Below are 19938 nucleotides of genomic sequence, written 5' to 3' on the forward strand. Positions count from 1 at the left end.
GAGCCAAATGACTTCCGTTTCCGGCGAGGCTGCCGCTTAAGATGCACAAACACACACGTGCTAGTCCCACAGGACAAATATCCTTCACATCTTTTCTTATCCACATCCTAGCAATCATCATCATCAGCCATCATCATCATCATCGTGGTCGTCAGAGTCGGCGTGCAGGAGCGTCATTTGTTTGGTTGTTGGAAGGACCTCCTGCTGTGTCCACTGCTGACATGATGGTTCGTCCTGGCGCGGACTGGCATGTTGAAAAATTGCATCGACTATAATGTAAATCGTGTCATTTGTCAATGGCAGATGTTCGCTCATCCTGGGAGTCCAAACTTCCTAATGACAATTGGCATGTTAACGGAAATATGGCAGGGATGAGGCCAAATATTAATTAAAGTTTCGTTAGTATATAAATCTACATAAACTTGAATGGGGTTAAAACAGAAAATGATCCATTGAAGCTATGCTTTTGAAATGCTAGGCTATGAAAAATCTAACTTCTAAAAATTCGTATACTTTTAACATTACGCATACGCCGCGTGCACAGCTTTTAATGAGTCTTGGCTAAAATAGTTTGGCAACAGTTTCGCTGCTTCAGCACATTAGCCAAGAAACGGCTGCCGACCAGGCCAACTACGGCCAGGCGGCGAAAATAATTCAATAAACCAACTTTTGGTGAGATTAATTAAATATTTCTGTCTAATTTGACGCAATTTATGCAATGCCAGGGGGAGCAAAATAAAGAGCGAGTTTCCGCGGTGAGGGTTGGAAAAATCCCCTCCCACACTCACACACACCCATAGATGGAGAGGAAAAATGAGGAAAGTTTTCCTTGAGCAAACTTACTTATCTATCTATGTATTTGGGGAGAGTGAGAGTGAGATAGTCTCTATCTCTTTGGGGAAAAACTTTTATTAATTACAAAGGATACACATAAACATTAGCCAAAGTGTGCCACGCCAAGTCACATTTGTGAATTGAACATTTCCATTCATTTGATGCCACCACTCGACAAGTTACTTAACTGGTTTTCCAAATGGCTTCCTATACTGACTGGCTTTTCCTTTTCCGGCTTTTCTTTTTTTTCCCAGTTGCAGTACCTCTTCCTGACAGACTGGCATTCGAAGGTTGAAAGCGGAAAGCTGGCGAGGATTAGCCACAAGGATGGTGGTAAGTAGTAGTCGAGTTTTATGATGAGATGCACAAAGGAAAATAAAGAGACACAGGATTTGTATAAATTAAAAAAAAAGGATAATGAAAGTGATTAATTATTAGTATTTTTTATAGCCTATTTTAGTTTTTTTTTCTTGGAAACCTATAGGTCCTTGTAGTAATAGCCTTAACTTATAATCCATGTAATTAATTTTTTTCTCCGTGTCCTTTAGCCTGGCAAATTATGCAACTTAATGTACCCGCATACGACCATGTATGAAAATGTACATAATGCATAATTAATTTGGCTCGACATGCACAACCTGTTGAGCTGGAGAAGTGCTCACCTTGGAGCGCCGCCTCACTTTTCATTTGCCAGCCCCCCTGCCCTCCACCCAACGTGAAGGAAATCCCAGTAAGCACCACCCCCCACCACCTTTAGGCCACTTCGGTTGCCATTCCAACTGAGCCGCTGCCTCATTGAAAAGTGGCATAACGAGCTCTTGTGCCCCGGCTTAAAAGCGCTTACAAATTGCTACACGAAAATGTCTGTGATGGGTGGATAGGGGGGTGTTGCAGGAGGTGGTGCAAGAGGTGGTGCAGGAGGTGGTGCAAGAGGTGGTTCAGGAGGAGGTGCAGGAGGTGGTGCAGGAGGAGGGCTAGGAGGAGCGTTTCATCAACACTTCAGGGCAGTTTCAAAGGGCAAGTTGAAAACTGAAACTGCAATTGAAGCGTTTTTCCACTCACTCACACATACACACACACACATACACAAGGATGGGGCAAAAAATAAACACACACAGGAGACAGGAAAGAAGGAGAGTGGTGTGTGGAGAAAAACCTCCGGCTTTTTAATGAGTCAAGTGGCCAACACGTGAAAAACAGTCCGTATACCAGTCCGGACCACACACACATCCAGTAGGATGGTGGAAGTGTAAGTGTGTGTAATGACGCACATTTTGGCAGACTTTTGTGAAAACGTATTCGCACGAAATAAACCGTTTTGCCTTTGAGTTGAATTGAGTTTCATTTGAGCCGGACCCGTCCGTATTCCACCATCCACCATATGCCGTAGTATTCGTTTTTTTTTTGGGCGTCATGCCAACGCGGCGCCGTCGTTCGAATTTTTCGCCTTGCTTTTATAATTGCATGTCGACTCTTAATGAGCTGGGCGCCGTGCAATTTGTTCACCGAAACACTAAGGATTTTCCCCAGAGTTTTCTCTCTCTTTCTGAGTGTGTTGAAAGTTAAGCTCTTGTTCAAATGGATTTTTGCTCAAAAGCGAAATAAAACCGCACAACTCCAAGTGAAATGAGTAAATTGCGGTTGAAGTTGCCAAAGCTTTTACTGTTATGGCATTTGAGGTTGCCTCTCTTTAGAGGGTGTTTGCTAAAAAAAAGTGTGAAAACAAAATCAAAAAACACCTTTCATCGGCAGGCTGCCACAACCACAAAGATTCCACCGATAACACTGAATCTGAACATTGAATTTTTACCGAAATTTCCAATGGCCCAAAAATAAAAAAAATCTAAAAATAGAAGAAATAAACAAATTTCCAAAGGAGCGTAACAGTGGTCTCGAATCCAGTTAGGAAACATGTCAGTGGGTGGATTGGTTTAAAGCTGATGCATAAAATATTGCGTATACGCCCCATTATACCTTCCAACAAGCACAGGCATAGGGGGGTGTCGAGGCAGGCAAACATAAACGGCAGACATCTAAACCATATATCGTATGTATAATTGAAAACAAATTTTACTGCATGTAATTGAGTGTGTTTGTTTGTTTGTGTGGCTCCTTGTTTGCTAGGATGTGTAAGTGAGTGTGATGGGTGTGTGTGGGTGTATGGGCCATGTCTTGATATCGATAACAAATGCCACAAATTGAATTTAAATCATATTACATACAGACACAACCCATAGAGAAACAACTGAATCTGTTACAGGGGTAGGGACTTAAAGGATCCCCCTTCCATAGGAGGCTTTCAGAGGGCTGGGCTCTTGGCCGCGCCAACGCCATGTTCGTTTGTTTTATTTATGGCTATAACAGCAACAGCAACAACTGATAACAATAGACAGGGCCCAAATACACAAGGAGAAAATAAGTAGTTTTTTTAATATATTAGAATTTTTTCCGGAATTTAAACTTCCCTATAGATTCTAGATTTCAATCAAGACGTTAAAAATTTGCTCATTTTTAAATATATTGATTTTTTCTCTCAGTGACACAAAAGCTGCATCCACTGGTACAACCAAAGTCTGAGCAACGCCTTCAGTTTTGCATTGAGTCGAATTTGAATTTGGGGTTTTGAGATTTTCATTTCATGCATTCAGTGCACACGCTCTGCCGCAACAAGCCAGCCAATCTCCTTGAATATCCTTTCAGTATCCTCCCCGCATCTTAATTGTCTGCTCGGCAGTGGCATGGCATAAATTTATGCATTGCATTCTGCCGTCTGGAATATGTATCGCAATTTTGCCATCAAGCTGCCAGTACCAGTGCTAGTTTCATTGCAACTGCAACTGCAACTGGAAGTGAAACTTCCATGAATCCTTGTGAGCCTTGAATCCTTATTGGCCAAAGGTGACTGAAGATATACTACATATCCCCAGACGGAGATCCAAAATAAATGTTTGATAAGCATTCGATGTCATTTTATAAAGCATATCTCCCTCCTTGCACCTTGCATAGCAATTAAAATGAAGCTATAAAGCAAATATTCGAAAATGTCAAAGAAATGTTTCGCCCACAGATTTATTTACACACACCAATTACCGATAGACATCCCTGAATCCTGTGGGTCATTCTATAAAATGTGAAAGCTGTGCAGAAAAAAAAAGGATTCTCATGTGAAGTGTAAATAAGCGCCCTCTAAGTTATGGGCTCAAGTCAATTCCAAACACTCAAGGTGTCGATGCATGCTGGCACGAAACTCAAACTACGGCTTAGTCCTGAATAGAGTTGGACCCCTGGCAGGATGGCTGGATGGCTGGATAGCAGGACGTGTTTTTTAGGTCCGTGTGTGAAGGTCCTGGTTTCGGTACGTGAGGCACGTGCGTGCAGATATGTTTTCTACTCGGGGATGTGCATTTCATATTGACGTTAACATTTTCCTTCTCGGTTCCAGTTCCTGTTCCTGCAACGTGCTGCAATGCAAAATACAAAGCTGAAAGGAGAAAATACCGAGAACAAATTAAGGATTCACAGGAAAAAATTAGAGCAAAGATTCTTGAGATGTTTTTATGGAAAGAAAGGCTTATTATTATTACCATTTATATCTTTCTTTCATCTTATTTTTACGATTTTTAAAATAGATTTTCTTGTGCATATTTTGAGACGTGCTTTCTGTAGCAGTGTCCTGTGTAATGACGTGTTAATATTATAAGCTTATATTTTTTGTCCTGTGTAAGGACTTAGTAAAAGCTACGAGCTGGGATAAATAAGCAGATGGTAAAGGCAATCGGGGTGCCTCACTCACATTCAATATCTCACATCCTTACACCTTGCAATCCTGAACAACTCACTCCACTTACCCCATGAGGGTGGCGGGAGCAGAGTCCTTGCACTGCATACATCATGTCCGGAGCCATTGTTGCTGCTCCTGCACGCGCCACACGATTTTGCAAATAAATACAAATAACTTTGATTTTGTACCCCCCTCTCCGTGTGCCTTGGGTGTTGGGGGTGTCCTGGGCTCCGTTTTCCCCAAGCCCGAATCCCAAAGCGTGTGACGTTCAACAGAAGCATTCAAATTAAACTTTATTTGCCCTCCCCTGCCCGGACTTACCTTTGGGCGTTGCTCTGCTTAAAATTGCAGATTGCAGGCTTGATCACATTGCCGACCCAAGGCAGAGGCTTGCAAATGAACGTTGCCAAAGGAGCAGGACCAGAGGCAGTGCAGAGGTCCTGGAACTGGAGCTGGAGCCGGAGCCAGAGTCAGACAAACACACGGAACGTGCTGTGCATGCAATTGAGGAGATTTTTTGTGGGATTTCCTGCCCTGATACCAGCTAAAGGCACAATATGCTCCATAAATTGCCTTTGGCCTCTGCCTCAATATATACGTGTATAGTTTTTCGGGTTGCATAGATATTTCCGAACCCGAAGCCACCTCCAGCCAGACAATAGTTTATGCTTCTGCCCCAAAACAAATAAAACGAAAAATAATCCGAGGCTAGATTCCAGGATACCATGAGAGATACTAATTGTTAAAGAGGCTTTAATTTGGCAGGTTGATTTAAAAGCAGATACTTATATTCCTATATAGGTCCTGAAATCAATAAAGCAATCAGCTCCTGCCATATGTCTGGCCAAAAACCCATCAAGGTATATTGGTTTTTTTACAGGGTAGCGGAAACCATAAAATGACTCTTCGCTTGGTTAGGTTATTATTATTGTTTGTAGTTTCGTTTCGGTGTTCGCTTTTGTTTGTAATGTGAAAATAATCCTCGTGAAAGTTTCGTCCTGGCTGTGCCGCCAAAATCAAAGTATTAGCAAGGAGTTGCCTCGGCTTCTGTCTTATTTTTGCCACTGGCGGTGGCGGTGACGGTGGCAACTTCCGCAGGGCGCCGTCATGGCCACGTGAGTCGAGACATGGCCAGTCAGGAGGTATAGGAACTTGCCTAAAAATGCACTACAAAAAATAGAGATTATATAGTTTTGGCTATAATAATCTATCCAAAGAAAAGGTGACTGCTTCTCCCAAGAAATTACTTCTTAAAAAAGGAAATAATTTTGTATTTCAGAAATATTTGTTTATAAATTTCTAGTCCCTTTGTAAAATCTAGTAAAGTAATTTTTATTTAACCCCCAAGCTTAAAATATTTATCAAAGTGTCTAGTAAACGTGAACGTGAACTTTTCACGAGCGCCATTTGTGTTTGTGTTTAGTTTGCTCCTTTTTGCGTACTCGGGAGTGAGTGTTTGTCCTGTTTTATTCATACAGTATTCGACAGCATACCCACGACTATTTGCACTAGAAGCTATATATATCCACTATATATATTTATATACAAAGTCGAACAACCCTTGTTCGGGCAGAACTCAAATTATAGTTTTATGAGTCGGGACGTGGAGCGCGGAAGGACTATGGGGCGAAAGGCAATGAAGTTACGGCACTTAATGATGTTGCTTAGCAAATTGAAGCAACTAAACACAAACATAATTGAAACAATTTTCTCATTATAATGACGACTACTACTACTACCACTGCTACTACTATGATGATGATGATGGCGGTGGAGAAAAACACAAAAAAGAAACGGGGAACAGGACTTGGGTGAAGGACTTGGTCCTGGAACACAGGAAGGCGCCGAAGCAGGTGCCGTTGACGCAAATTGTTTGGCTGCGATCCTGTCAAGGGGCCAGGTAAACAATGGGAGCAGCCAATGTCAACTAAATATGCGTCCTTCTTGGCAGCAAAGGAAGATGAAGTGGGCGCCAGGAAGTCAGGGAAAAAGTTAAGCTTTTGCAAATAAAATAAGTATGAGTGGATGGGATGGGCTTAGGGTTAGCGAGCAGTTGGTGGAGGGAAATGGTTGAGAAAAGTTCGCCCCTGGGCGAGATTCCAGGACCTGGGCCTATCACAGGAAGTGCCAGGCAGCGCCGGAAGTTGTAACAAGTTAATGGCAGTTTTTCAAGAAGCCAACTACTGTCAGGTGCATTTAGCTGCAGATGCATAAGGATCTGAAAGACCAGAAACAGGAGAAGACGAGTCAGAAGGTGCGGGGGGGAAAGGAGCCAGAAAGCCAGAAGCCAGGAGCATGGTTCTGTATCCCGGTTAAGTGCATTCAAGTTGGCACTCAAGTGCCGCCAAAGTGGCAGTCAACGTGGCCTAATAAAGTTGCTTAGGCGGACTTGCTGGGATTAAGTGGCTGCTACTCCTGCTGCTTGCCTGCCAGGATAACGTTGTTGTCCTGGGAACACACACACCCGTTAGCCCCCTTCTCAGCCTTCTCCCTGCCCTCTACATATTTACTTTAATACGCCTTTGTGCTCATCAGCCATTGTATTTGCCTGGCTTTTTGTGTGCCGGGCCATTAGCAGCTCAATTTACAAGACTCTGACTTTTGATACCATCCACGGTCTCTATATAATCTATAGTTTCTGTATCTGTGGCCCAAAACAATATTTGGCATTTGGGTTTTGTTTTTGCGCCCTCTCTGTTTTGGTTTCCCCCGCCCTGCTCCGCCAATTCCCACTTCCCGGACTCCAGTTTGGCTAAAAGCTCTGGGCGACAAGTGGACGGCTAATGGACCGGCGGAGAAGTGCAATTCGATATGGATTCGGGATGTGATCTCTCCGGAGGAAGAGGAGTAAGTGCACAGGAAAAGAACTTGACTAAATAACTTGGTTAGTAAAGTTTAGACAAAAACTAGGCTTATTAGTTGGCTAGGCCTTCAATTCTTAAATCTGATTCGCCTAGAAGTACCTACTCACTTTCTTAAAGTCTTTCGGTAAACAAAGGTAATACTGTTCCCAGTACTTCCGCTAATAACTCCAAAGAAAAAGCGAACCACTTTCTGGCGTAGAACTTTGATACATTGGGCAAACACAAAGGGCATAAAAACAAAATCAAATTGCTTGCAAATAGCTAAATAAAAGGATGGCCCAGGACGAGGCTTCGGCTTATTACTTCTCGGCATTTCAGGCAGGATATTGCCAGCGAACAAGGAACAAGTTTGCGTTTGGCAAATTAATAACAAAGCCTCGGTGTGGGTGAGAGCGTGGGTGTGTGTTTGTTCCTTGTTTGTTGTTGTCCTCCTACATCCTGCCAAGATAGGACAATGTATGTGAGAAACCTTGTCGCTATATATATGTATGTGTGTGTGTGTGTGTGTACCGGGTAAGTAGGACTAATGCCTGCAGGTTGACGTACGTGCTGCGGCATTTTTATTAGGCATCCTCTTTTTACGAGCCCTGCTCCGAAGTCCTTTTAATGTTGAAGGCGGCGCCAGGATCTGCTGGAGCTGAAAGCTGAAAAGGAGTTTGTATGGGGGTGCAGGGGCGGAGAGCTGTAGAGTTTCATGGCCCATAAAAGCAACAACACCACCTCCAATCCCCCATCCCTGCGGAACCGCCCCCTTGCATCTGAATTCTCTGCAAGAGTGAGTGTTACTTTTTGTTTAATTTAATTAGTCACGGCGGAGCCCATTCCCAGGATATCAGTGTTATTAGTAGAGGCATTTTATTGGTCGCATACCGTACAGGCACAATAACAATTAAAAATGTACTGGAGGTGGGACAGACCCGGGGATACCTATCACAAAAGAGAGCAAATTTGAAATTAAACAGGATGGCCGAAGAATCATAAAATCAAAATTAAATGACCGTCGCATTCGAGCATACCCTTCGTAAAAAATACCCCTCTAAATCCTGGTGTGTGTTTGTGTGTGTGTGGGAAGTGTATAAAAATGTCGCTCAATTAAAGTGTAGACACTTAAAATTCAACACTTAATTTCGTGCGTAAAATTAATGCCAAGCACATAATTAAATTATGTTAATTACGTACGACAAAGTCTATTAACAACGCACAGCCAGACAGAGACGGACAAATTGGGATAGAAAGAGCTGGGGGGATAGAATGATACGGACAGGGACACAGACACGGACACGGACTTGACTGGAATCCCTTTTGGGCCAAAAAGGCCAAACATCAAATAACTTTCAATCAATTCCAATTAGGCCAGCTCCCTTTTGGCATAAAAATTGGATCCAGAATGGAACGACAATTTAATTTCAAGTTTAATGGCAACCAGCAGAAGGAATAACCACCAAGGAAGGTTGTTATCTCTCTCGATAGAAAGTAACCCCTTTCTTTTCCTTGTGGGTACTGTAAGGGGGGCCAGGATATTGTAATAACAGCTGCCCGACACGGACGACTATCTGATCCTTGGAAATTGCACAGCAAAAGGACCCCCAAGCAGGAAAGAATAGAAAAGAAATAGACAAGAAAAGAAAAGAAAAGGCAAGTCAAGCAACAAGGATACGGCAAGGATACGGCAAGGAAGGGAAACGGCCACGCAGCGTTGCATTTTGCAGTTAGCAACAATGGGGCAGCGGTGGAAGCCACAATAAAAGCGTGCCACCACCATGGTGGTTGCCAGCGAAAGCTGAAATAAAAACCACAAAACACGCCAAACTCAAACTCAAACCGAACCGTAACCCACACCCAGGATACCCATGGAGGATAACCATGGAGGACACACCAACCCGTAGTCAGTAGCCAGTAGCTGTCCATCCGTTCGGGCATCTGACGATTCCGGAAGATTGAGATTGAGGTTGAGGTTGTGTTTGCCGGGTAAACCGAGTTCATTTTCAGTGAAAAAATTTAATCAAGGAGTGCAGCAAGGCGATCCAAGTGTCAGCAGCGACGGTGGCACTTCTCACACCTCCAACTTGGTCCAACTGCTACTAACCCCTTCTCCCCACTGACACTCCCTCTTTTTATACTGCCCACGCAGACCGAAATAGCCGGGGGTCCAGCCCCTTGCGTGTAATACGAGATTCGTTCAACATTTACAATGATTTTGTGATTCTTCCGACACTTTATGGGCCAAGCCAAGCTGACAGGCTACCCACTAAACTTGAACACTGGCTGTATAAGTGCACCGACAAAAAAATAGGTAATTGTTCTGTTAGATATTTTAGTAGCTTTAAGTCTTAATTCATCTATGTCTGTATCTATTTTATAGATGCCTTTTAAATCTAGATATACGTATAATCAAATTTACTATAGGGTAGTATAGTATAGTAAATTATACGATTTTCAAAGATATAATAGATTTTAAAGGTGCCCAAAAGCTTACTTAAAATTTTTAAGAATCTCTACTTGATAAACCTACAAATAAATTAAATTTTTAGTTTAAAAATGTTCAAATTCCTTCTAAAATATTAACCACACTTCTTAATTATTTTTCTCCCAGTGTATATAGCCAGTGCACTATGTGGGCAAATGTCTTTGACTATAATAGAGTGAAAGACTTTAAGCAAGCATCGCTATCGTCATCGCCATCGCCATCACATCGCCATCGCCATTTCCATCGCCATCTCAGTATTAAGTTGCAAGAGCAAAAAGTTCCTGCCCAGGGTTTTCTGCTTGTAATGCAGACTAGTAGTAGCAACGGAAAATGGAAAATGGAAAATTCGAACTCAGCCATTGCAGCAGCTGACAATGCTCCCAGTGCACCCCCATCCAAAAAAAAAAACAATGTTATTCAAAACAAGAAAGGAAAGCTAACTTCGGGCGGAGCCGAAGTTTATATACCCTTGCAGTTAAAACCGGATATATATCGCAAACATCGGATATAGTTGGCCGATCCTTATGGGAATAGGAATATATAATCCAATTTATTACAATACAAAATCTAAAAAAAGTCCCAAACTTCTATCTTCAAAAATACGAAAGTTGGGTCATTTCCGATCGTTCAGTTATATGGCAGCTATAGGATATAGTCGGCCGATCCTTATGAAATTTGGCATGACGTAATGTTTTGCATTACGCCAAAAGCCAAAAATAGCCAAAAATAGCTCACATGTCAAATTTGAACTCTCTAACTCTAAAAACACCAAAGTTATACCATTTCCGATCAATCAGTTATATGGCAGCTATAGGATATAGTCGGCCGATCCGGGCCGTTCCGACTTATATACTGCGTGCAAAGGAAAGAAGGGTGTGTGCAGAGTTTCAAGACGATAGCTTTAAAACTGAGAGACTAGTTCGCGTAGAAACAGACAGACGGACAGACAGACGGACAGACGGACAGACGGACAGACGGACATGCTCATATCAACTCAGGAGGTGATCCTGATCAAGAATATATATACTTTATAGGGTCGGAGATGTCTCCTTCACTGCGTTGCACACTTTTGACCAAAATTATAATACCCTCTGCAAGGGTATAAAAAGTGCCATGCAATATTGGTCCGGATGGAGCAGTGAAAACTTTTCAGCAGTGACCTGAAAAACAAAATATTTTTGGTTAATTCAATTTTTAGCTATGATTGTCCAAACGCAATTCTTGTTGAATTCAAATACTCAAGGGTTGCGACTGGGCATCGCGGCTCGAAATACGAATACAACAAAGAAAACCATTTAAACATGTATATTCCCTTATGCAAACTGTGATCAAGTTAGTCCTTAAGAAATATTAAATTAGCTTTAACCAAATAAAGCATGAAATCAATATCTAAGCTGGAAAACTTTTGTTTAATAACATTTTTGGGGAACATCAAACAAGTTTTCTAACACGAAGAGCTTGTGAGCCACTTGGGTGTAAGCCAGAAAGAAATTGTAGCCAAGTTGAAAGTAATATATTTTGTTCTCGACAAAACAAGTCAAGAATTTACATCAGAAACTTGCTGCACGAAAAGGGGGGGACTGGCTCTGCTTATAGAAAACGTATTTTTCAAGCATCTTTTGACAAATTATGACCATGGTGCTCTCATGCTTGTGCTTTTCCCCACTTTTCCCTCCTGCTGGCGGTTTTTTTTTGGTATTTTTTTTTGTTCTTCCAGGAAAACTATGACTTCAAGTTGCCATGACAGCGTCGCCACATTATACAACAAGTGCTCGAAATAATAAAGTTAACAGCACTTTAATAGTTAGCTACTACAACCACCACACCCCCGGCACTTGCCTCCGGCCTCTGCCGGGATGGGGGCATGGGGCAACCTCAGAAGCGGCAACATGTTGCCGGGCAACGGACATAAATGAGGGGCTTATCCTATCGAGCAGCACAACTTGAGCAATAAAATTGCTTTTATATACGAGGAGCATCTTCGAGGGATTGGATGAAATATTCCCGACATGCTCTCAGATATACAACCATTATGGACGGCAGCAGATAAATTTTCCACTTTGATTTTTTCGCTTAATAAAAATCAAATTTAAATGCGGCTGACAACGCACCAGAAAATAGAAGCCATGTGTGAACTGCCACCACGAGGGAGGAACTCGAGAAGGCATTTATGGGCAGCTGATGACATGGCTTCCAGCTTGGCTGCTCCTCCTTTGCTGGAATGTGTAATAAACTTGGAGTATCTCCTACTTCGGCTTTATGGCCGGGCACATAAAAGGAAATCAAAGGAAGAAGCCATCTCCCCAAGAGAGAGTCAAAGAGTCGGAGCCACTAAATGGCAAATGGCCAGAAGTGGTGGTGCAAAAAAGAGCAGAGCATAGAGCATAGCCAGGCTAATAAGCTGCGAGGACCTCCTGGGCGTATGCTTAATATTTTGAGCCAGTTGGCGCTTATATAAATGCCCCAAGCCCATTGCCCGCTGCCCTCTTCCCAAAGCACCAAAGCGGAAAGTTCTGCATAAATTCAATTAACTAAAAACATGCAAATGAAAAACTTTTTTTTTTTGCCTTATTTTGCGACAAAGCAGCGGGCGGAGAGTGGAAAATGGTAAATGCAGCTCATTCGGATGCACAGAAGTGGCCTGCCTCCCTCCATCCGCCATCCTTGCCCTGCTAGTGGGCCCCCTCCTGGAAATGTTTTCTAATTATTTCTCTCGCTGCGAACATCCTTAGTCAACTATGCGTGTATATCAGAAATATGGAATGCCATAATGTAACGAGTAATTGCGCAAAAAAGTAATAAAGAACGCGCCGTTACGCAAAAGGGGCGGGTGGATGGTGCAGTGGGTGTGTCCTGGTCCTGGTCCTGGCCTGGTCAAAGGGCATGCAATCTGGCGAGGGGATAACGCAAGGATACTGCCGCCATAGCAGTTACGAGAACTGGAGGACTGAGCACCGAGCACCCAGCACCGGGCAACGGGAGGAGCAACAAAAGTTGTCAACGGCAGCAATGGCAACTAAAACAAAGCCCTGCCCCGGGTTCGTGCAACGTGGCCGCAAAAAGTTCAAGCGCCGCTCACGCGCCCCTGCCACGTGATGTTGCTTCTGGCAGCCTGGCATCGTGGCATCCTGGCTGCCGTCCTGTTGCTCCTGCGGGTGACTCGCCTCGTGGCCCAACCAAAAAGGATATTAATTTCCCAAAGGTGCCGTTTTTGCATCAAAATCACGTAAAATGCGACCGAGCGGCTTGGAGTGGTGTGCGGGGAGAACGAGTCCTGGGACAACTTAACAACAGTCCTGGCCAAAACAACAAATAGCAAATAGCACACCAAACACCCTAGGCTGCAATTAGAGCCATTAAACAGCCAGCTGGGCATCAAAAATTAAAAATATTTTCTATAATTTGTCAAAAAAGAGTGCTTTTAGAGGAGTATCTATCAAAGTTATGTTTTTTAAAAGTTAAGGTAGGTATTCATATTTCTTCCGTAGACTTCCTTATCCATAAGATTCCAATTATACCCTTGATACCCTGTCATTTATCAGCACCACGAAATAAAATTAAAACGAACGCACACAAATTAAAAACTTTCAATAGCAACAATTTTCATTTAAAAATTCAACACCAGGCTCTGGGACTCGCAGGATCAGCAGGGCAATGAGGAGTGGGAGGGGAAAAAGAGGAGCAGGACCTGCCAACCAGCCGCTTGTTGATGGCCATTGAAGTGGGGCGACAAACAGATTTATGAAAACTGAAAAATAACCATTGTAATTTGACTATGCGAATGCCAAAAAGGAGCAGTGTTGCCCGGATGTGGAAGGGCATAGTAGTGGGTTGGTGGGGGTATCCTGGGATGGGCCGAAAAACAATTAAAACTATTTTGGCCAAAACAATATCGGGTGGCTGGCTGCCAACGCCGCTAGTTTTTAGTCCCGCTGCTCCAGTTGCAGTTGCACGAACGTTTTATTAGAATGCATCCTGGGGGTCAAACCGCAGCAGGGTTAAAGGACAGCAGGAGGGGCGGTGGGAGTAAGGATAGTGGCAAAGCTGATTGCTAGCCAGGACATGGCTATGGGTAGCAATTCGCTCGGAATACCCTTGCTGCTGGATTATTAGAAAATTCTAGTTGGAATTTCAAAGAGTTAAATGGTACTTTCCATTTTCCCCCACAAGCTTAAAGGTTGTTTTCAACTTTCAGCTTAAAATATTCAAATAAACTTGCACAAAGGGTTAACCAAATTATCTAGGGTATTTCCCCGTCGTCCTGCCGGCACCTCCTGACCTGGCGAGTCCTGTCCCGTTGTTTTGTCATTGCAGCTGTCTGTTTGTCTGCCAGCGTTGCAGAAATCCAAGGCGTGTCCTTTGGCCGGAGATAAAGTGCAATGGCTGCGGGCGAGGACAATGCGATTCCCAAGGCTGAGCAGGAGCTTAGCAAAACAACAGATGTTGTCCTTTAAGACCTCTATCCATGGATTGCATTCATTCCGATAGCACCAGTTCAATGAAATTTAAAAACTACTTTTTATATAAAAATTGTATTTGGTATAGGTATTCATGCTGTTATTTCTTCTTGGGCAGTTCTTGCATCATGAATCCTGCCGGTGGAGGGGGCTCCTTCAGCGAGGTGAGTCCACCTTTGGGCTCGCAGGAGTATCGTCCATTACGCGGCCCAGCCGGCGGTAGTTTGTCATTTTTGAGATCCTCCAGGATTTGTATGGTGGTCTTCTCGTCCAGATCCTCGTAAAAGTCATCGTTGACCGACAATACCGGGGCATTCACACATGCCCCCATACAGTAGTCATCCTTGAGGGTGAACTGCATGTCCGGGCTGGTCTCGCCATGTTTCACCTTTAGGATCTTCTCGCAGACGGCATATATGTCATCCCCGCCCCGCAGCTTGCAAGGAGTCGAGGTGCAGACGCGGATCACATATTTGCCGCGAGGCTTCATAAAGAACATGGTGTAGAACTGGGCCGCCTCGTAAGCCTTCATCGGATCGATCTTGATGATATCGGCCACGGCCTTGACGGCGCTGATCGAGAGCCAGCCTTGCTGCCGCTGGGCGATGTCCAGGAGCGGTATGAGGGCGCCCTTCCACTCCGCTTCCGGGTACCAGACCAGAAGCGCCTTTACGCGCCGCTTATTTTCCTCCGTGAACTTGAACTCCAGCGTCTCCCGCATCTGGCAGCTATCCAGTTTTGCGGGTCGGAGCCAGAATGAAGAACGGTGGAGACACCTCAGACTCTGCAGAGAACGCCGCATTTCAATACTATTTTAAAATTGTATACGAGTAGAGTGTAAGCTGAACCTAGCAGATACTATGTGAATGGTGGAGGCGAAGCTGCTAGATTGGGGCTTATCTTCCAGCTTACTTCGTTCCTAAAACTTACTGCAATACCTTATTTAAAAAGTTACCTCTCAAAGTTCATTTAATAATTCTTTCCACACTTGGACGAAAGTAATTAATTTCTAAATCGTCAGTTGCACTGGACAATGCAATATGGCCATTAATTGGAATGGACCAGCTCGACCTTTGCCATGACAACCTGGTCCAAGGGAGGGATGACATCGGGACTGCATCCAGGTCACAACATGCCAATCAAGTTGGAATGCCGCAAATTGTTGGAATTGCATGCCGCGCTTAATTGTCAATATAAGTTCACGTTATCAAGGCTCTGTGGGTGTGGCTGTGTGGGTGTGGCATAAAGGATATAATTTCCCCAGACACTTTACAAAAGCCATCGCCCATCACCAATCGTCAGCGTTATCATCAACACCTGTCGTCCCTTGGCTCGTTTTCACACTTTTTATTATGGGTTATTAATGTTTTAGGGACTGTTCAGGCCAGGCCCCGCAAAAATAAAAAAGATTAAATCGTAAAACGCAGGCAGTCATTATGGCAGCCCTGTTGTATCCGATCAAAATCCATAATAAACAATTAGGATAATGGCTATTCAAAGTGGCATTGACTGCAGATAGCAGAGTGTTAATGTGGTAAGTACATGTAATAAGTAGCAGCACATGTTGCCCCAAAAAATGCGGTATAAATGGGTACTCATTTAGAGAGTCTTTAAAACCTCTGTAAGCTATAATTAAAGCTATACACAGCAATTTATATGGTTCTACCCGAAATTTCATAAACTTCTTCAACCACTTCCACCTCACTCGATTTAAATGAAAAGTAGTTTTTCGGCCTTTGACCCACTTTTGCGGCACTTGCTATAACAGCCCGAAAAACGTACATATCTGCTGCAAACTCAGGCAACAAAGTGGTAACTGCAATTGGCCACTAAGTACTTTCCAAAGACTTTTGCATGGCAGTTCACATAATTCGTGTTGTGATAGTCTCGGCCTCGTTGACTCCGGCTCTCTGGGGCTAGAAAAAAAAAACCAAAACACACAAGCAGACCTGGTCGGGGGTTCGGGTTTTGTGCCCAAAACATAATTAAGTGCTTGCCAAGTTGTTGACTGAGGAGGGAATTTGTCATAACTGAGGGCGAAAACTGAGGCACAACCAGAACCGTTGATGGTGTACACTAAGTAGTAATAAATTTTACTTTTATGCCAAGAAGAAACTCTGGGGGGCTCAGCGAAAACAAGACCAGAAATCAGAAGTGCTAACGAAAGTTCCCCTTTGACCTCCAAGTGGCTCAACAAGTTGGTCAGAACAAACCAGAACCAGAACCAGACGCAGACCCAGAACCAGAGCCCCAACCAGAATCAGCACCAGAAACGGAAGCCAGAGAAACCGAGCTGATGAAGTGGCAGTGGCCATTGGCCGGACTTTAGTTGAAGTTGGCCAGCGAATTGAACAAGAACTTGTGAAGTGGAAGCCAAAATTAAATCAAACATCAAACTGAATCGCAAAGTCATAAAGAAGCTGAGTCCTGGTTGTGGGGGTCTGGGGTCCTGGGTCCTAGGTCCTGCGGCAAAATGAATCGAAATGGGGCAAGAAGGAAGTGCCAAAAGTGTTAGCAACTTTGCCATATTTCTGCTACGGCTGCGGCTGTGGGTGCTGCCACTGGTGCTTCTGTTGATTTTACAAAACTGTGGCCAAGCACGCAGCCAGAGGCGTGATGGATTAGCAAAGTTGGAGTTTAGCGAAACAGCTTCCTCGGTTTTTAATTTTGCAAAAATATACGAAAGTTTATATGCGCAACTGCTGCAGGGCGATGCCGAACCTGACCCTGCCACTGCTCCTCCCTCTGTCACTAGTCGCGTTTCGGAGGACAGGGGTCGTAGCCGGATCAGCGGGAAACCCTTTCACATTCTGGAGCAATTGCAGCAGGACTTTGAGGCCAAATGGCAGACAACCACGACAGTGAAACCTTTTAGCATATTGCAGCACTTGGATTTCGAGCAAGAGGCGGAGTATCACAAACTACAGAAGCGTCCCAACGCCAGTTTCCACGTGCTAGAGGCCCTCTACAAGGATCAGATACGCTATGATCAGAAAACCACATCTTCGAAGCCCTTTCATGTCCTTCAACAACTGGAAAAGGATTTAATTGCCAAAGAGAACAAAAGGACAACCACAAAACCCTTCACTATTGTGGGTGCCCTCATCAAGGACACGGTTAAGAAACTAGAAAAGGAAGGCTTCGAGACGCAGAAGCCACAAAAGCCCAGCAATGAGGTAGATGCTCCGGCGGAACACAAGGCAGAACTTAAGCCGGAATCCCGGGCCAAGCAGAGTCAGAAGAGAAGGAGGAAACGCATTCGCCGGAGGCGCAAAAGGTTCCGCCGGCGGCGCAAAAGGACTCGCCGCCGTCGCCGGAAGAAGAGAAAGAAGCGCCGGAAGAAGCGGAAGAAGAAGAGGCACAAGGGGGACAAAAATAAGAAAAAGAAGAAGAAGGGCAAACGGAAGCGAAAGAAGAAAGAAAAGCCGGAACATCCGCCAGAGCACTCCATCTTCCAACCGGGTCAAGTGATCTTTGCCAATCCCACAAAGAAACCCTATTACCACCACCCATATCCTCACCCACCAGGATATCCATATCCTGGCAACAACAACCAGATGCAAACCATACCCACCGCCTTGCTGGCCACTCTGACCGCCGCAACGGCCACCACCACCACCAAGAAACCCAAAACGGTGACCACCACTTTTCGTCCATTCAGCAAGATCAAGTACCTCCTTCGGCACAACAGCATCTTCAAGAAGAAGAAAAAGGAATACCTCAGCCATGTGGGCCAGGTCCTATATCCCTTCGTCAAATTTGTGGCGTTTTTCACAGTCCTGAATCCCTTCACCCTGGGTGTGTTCCTCTTCACATTGATTTCGCCGGCAGTCTTCGGCTTCCTGGGCTTTGTGGCACTAAGTGTCCTGGTGAAGCCCTTCCTGCACCTGGTCTTTGGAGTGAAGAGAAACGTGGATGCCATTGATCGGAAAAGGTATTTGGCCAACAAGCAGGCCGAGAGACTGAAACTAGGGCTTAGACCGGTCACCATTCACAAGCATTATTACCAAAATAAGCCGGTGATCTCGACACCTCCAGTGAAGCTTCGTCCCGTGGGTCACTGGCGCCGTGAGGGGGTAGATCTTGCAGCTCCTCCATTGCGACCTCCTGCTGTTTCCAGAGGACCCCCTGGTCCATATCTTCAGCCACCAGCCAGAAACCAATACAATCCTCTGCTGCCGGAACAACGAAGAGTCCTGAACACGAGTTATGATTATGGTTGATTGCTTACTACTATTACTATTATTATTTTAGTTGACTTTAGAAAAATGTAAATAAAATTCATAAATAACTCTTAATTGTATATTTTTGTAGATAACCTTTGTATGATATTTTATTAATATTTTAAAAACGGCTCGTCATCTCTCGCTTCGAAAAATGATTAGCGCTTCCACCCACACGTCATCAGGCCCGCCATTCTCGCTCCATATATACAAATTCCATCTGATTAAGGCACTTTGGCTGCCACCTCGGGGACTCACTTTCACATGGCACACACCACATGCCTGGAAATTAACATGTTTGGCGGCGGTGGTGCAAAAATTAACATAAGCCACCACCACCGCCAGCCTCGCCACCGCTCTCGCCTCCGAGAGCCAATTAAAAAGTTTTCGCCACGTGGCTTTCGTCTCACTCCTTGCTTCTAGCTCTTTCCTCAAAATACGGTATCGTAAACCATGCGATATATGTCCAGCTCGCGGAGATGTTTCAACTTCTCGGCATAGCCGTCCTGGAGAAGGGCCTCCTCGACAGCATCTTCGACCACGAGGACCTGGTGCAGGGGCAGGCTGAGCTGCAGGTCGTTGCGTTCGAACAGCTTGCGGGCATCCCAGCGGAACACTTCCACCGCATCGCAGAAGGCCATGTGCCGGTATATATATTCCTCCTCCGTACTGTTGCCCAGGGCTTCCACGGATGCCACAAGGCGCATCACGATGAAGCGGCAGTAGCGACGACGCACATAAGAAATGGGCATGTCCTCCGTCTTGGGCCGCTGGCTCCGCCGATTATTGGCCGCCGGCCGGAAGTAGCTGAACAGGGTGAGCCCCGAAATGATGGTCATTTTGACTGCGGCAATATTTAACATAATGGACATGGCGCTGATCTCCTCCTGCAGTACCAAGTTGCGCCACCAGAGCAGATCGCATCCGTGCCGTACATAGGCCTGATCAAAAACGAATACCAGCAGGATAATGGTTAATGCAGCGTGTCCTATGGAGTTATAGTTACGTCTAAAGAGGCGAACTATTCGCCGCCAAGTATTGTTCACTCTGGACATGCTGGAGATCCTAGATCCTGACCTCGAAATAACAGAGAAATTTTGAAACCAAATGGCTGAAGGATCAGAGGCAAAAAGAAGCTGGAATCTAACCAGTTTTACACAATTCTTTTACGAAATTACAAAACGGTTTTGAAAATTTTGAAAGCTGGAGATATTTTTCGCTTACTAAACTTTGACATTTTGAAACCAAAATTAGTGTACAGTATTTTAAATATATTTTCAGCATTAATTGTTTGTCATTTCAATAAAAAAGT

At 44.4% G+C, this 19938-nt stretch overlaps 3 protein-coding genes across 4 annotated transcripts; 1 reads left to right on the top strand and 2 right to left on the bottom strand.

Moving 5' to 3' along the window:
- Positions 1–14462: 14462 nt before the first annotated feature.
- Positions 14463–15282, bottom strand: ND-24L (NADH dehydrogenase (ubiquinone) 24 kDa subunit-like). Its single transcript, XM_017240452.3, has one exon. The coding sequence runs from the start codon at positions 15203–15205 to the stop codon at positions 14504–14506; it is 702 nt and encodes a 233-aa protein (XP_017095941.2). The 5' UTR covers positions 15206–15282; the 3' UTR covers positions 14463–14503.
- A 1445-nt stretch (positions 15283–16727) lies between these two features.
- Positions 16728–18695, top strand: LOC108124648 (uncharacterized). The gene has a single exon (XM_017240418.3). The coding sequence runs from the start codon at positions 16887–16889 to the stop codon at positions 18624–18626; it is 1740 nt and encodes a 579-aa protein (XP_017095907.2). The 5' UTR covers positions 16728–16886; the 3' UTR covers positions 18627–18695.
- Positions 18696–18707: 12 nt separating this feature from the next.
- On the bottom strand, positions 18708–19883 carry LOC108124676 (uncharacterized). Of its 2 annotated transcripts, XM_070280302.1 has the most exons (2): positions 19633–19883; positions 18708–19567 (listed from the first exon to the last, which is right to left on the bottom strand). In XM_070280302.1, exon 2 carries the CDS (start codon positions 19496–19498, stop codon positions 19058–19060), a length of 441 nt encoding a protein of 146 aa, XP_070136403.1. In that variant the 5' UTR covers positions 19499–19567; positions 19633–19883; the 3' UTR covers positions 18708–19057. The 2 variants fall into 2 exon arrangements, with proteins under 2 accessions (XP_070136403.1, XP_017095935.2); XM_017240446.3 differs by having other exon boundaries at positions 18708–19790.
- Between the last annotated feature and the right edge of the window lie 55 nt (positions 19884–19938).

The sequence above is a fragment of the Drosophila bipectinata genome, chromosome 3L (assembly GCF_030179905.1).
Source record: "Drosophila bipectinata strain 14024-0381.07 chromosome 3L, DbipHiC1v2, whole genome shotgun sequence".
Taxonomy (NCBI): Eukaryota; Metazoa; Arthropoda; class Insecta; order Diptera; family Drosophilidae; genus Drosophila; species Drosophila bipectinata.

What these genes read in the sequence shown, in the direction of transcription:
- ND-24L (XM_017240452.3), bottom strand. Translation starts at nt 15,205, where the DNA reads ATGCGGCGTTCTCTGCAGAGTCTGAGGTGTCTCCACCGTTCTTCATTC.
- LOC108124648 (XM_017240418.3), top strand. Translation starts at nt 16,887, where the DNA reads ATGGGGCAAGAAGGAAGTGCCAAAAGTGTTAGCAACTTTGCCATATTT.
- LOC108124676 (XM_017240446.3), bottom strand. Translation starts at nt 19,681, where the DNA reads ATGTCCAGAGTGAACAATACTTGGCGGCGAATAGTTCGCCTCTTTAGA.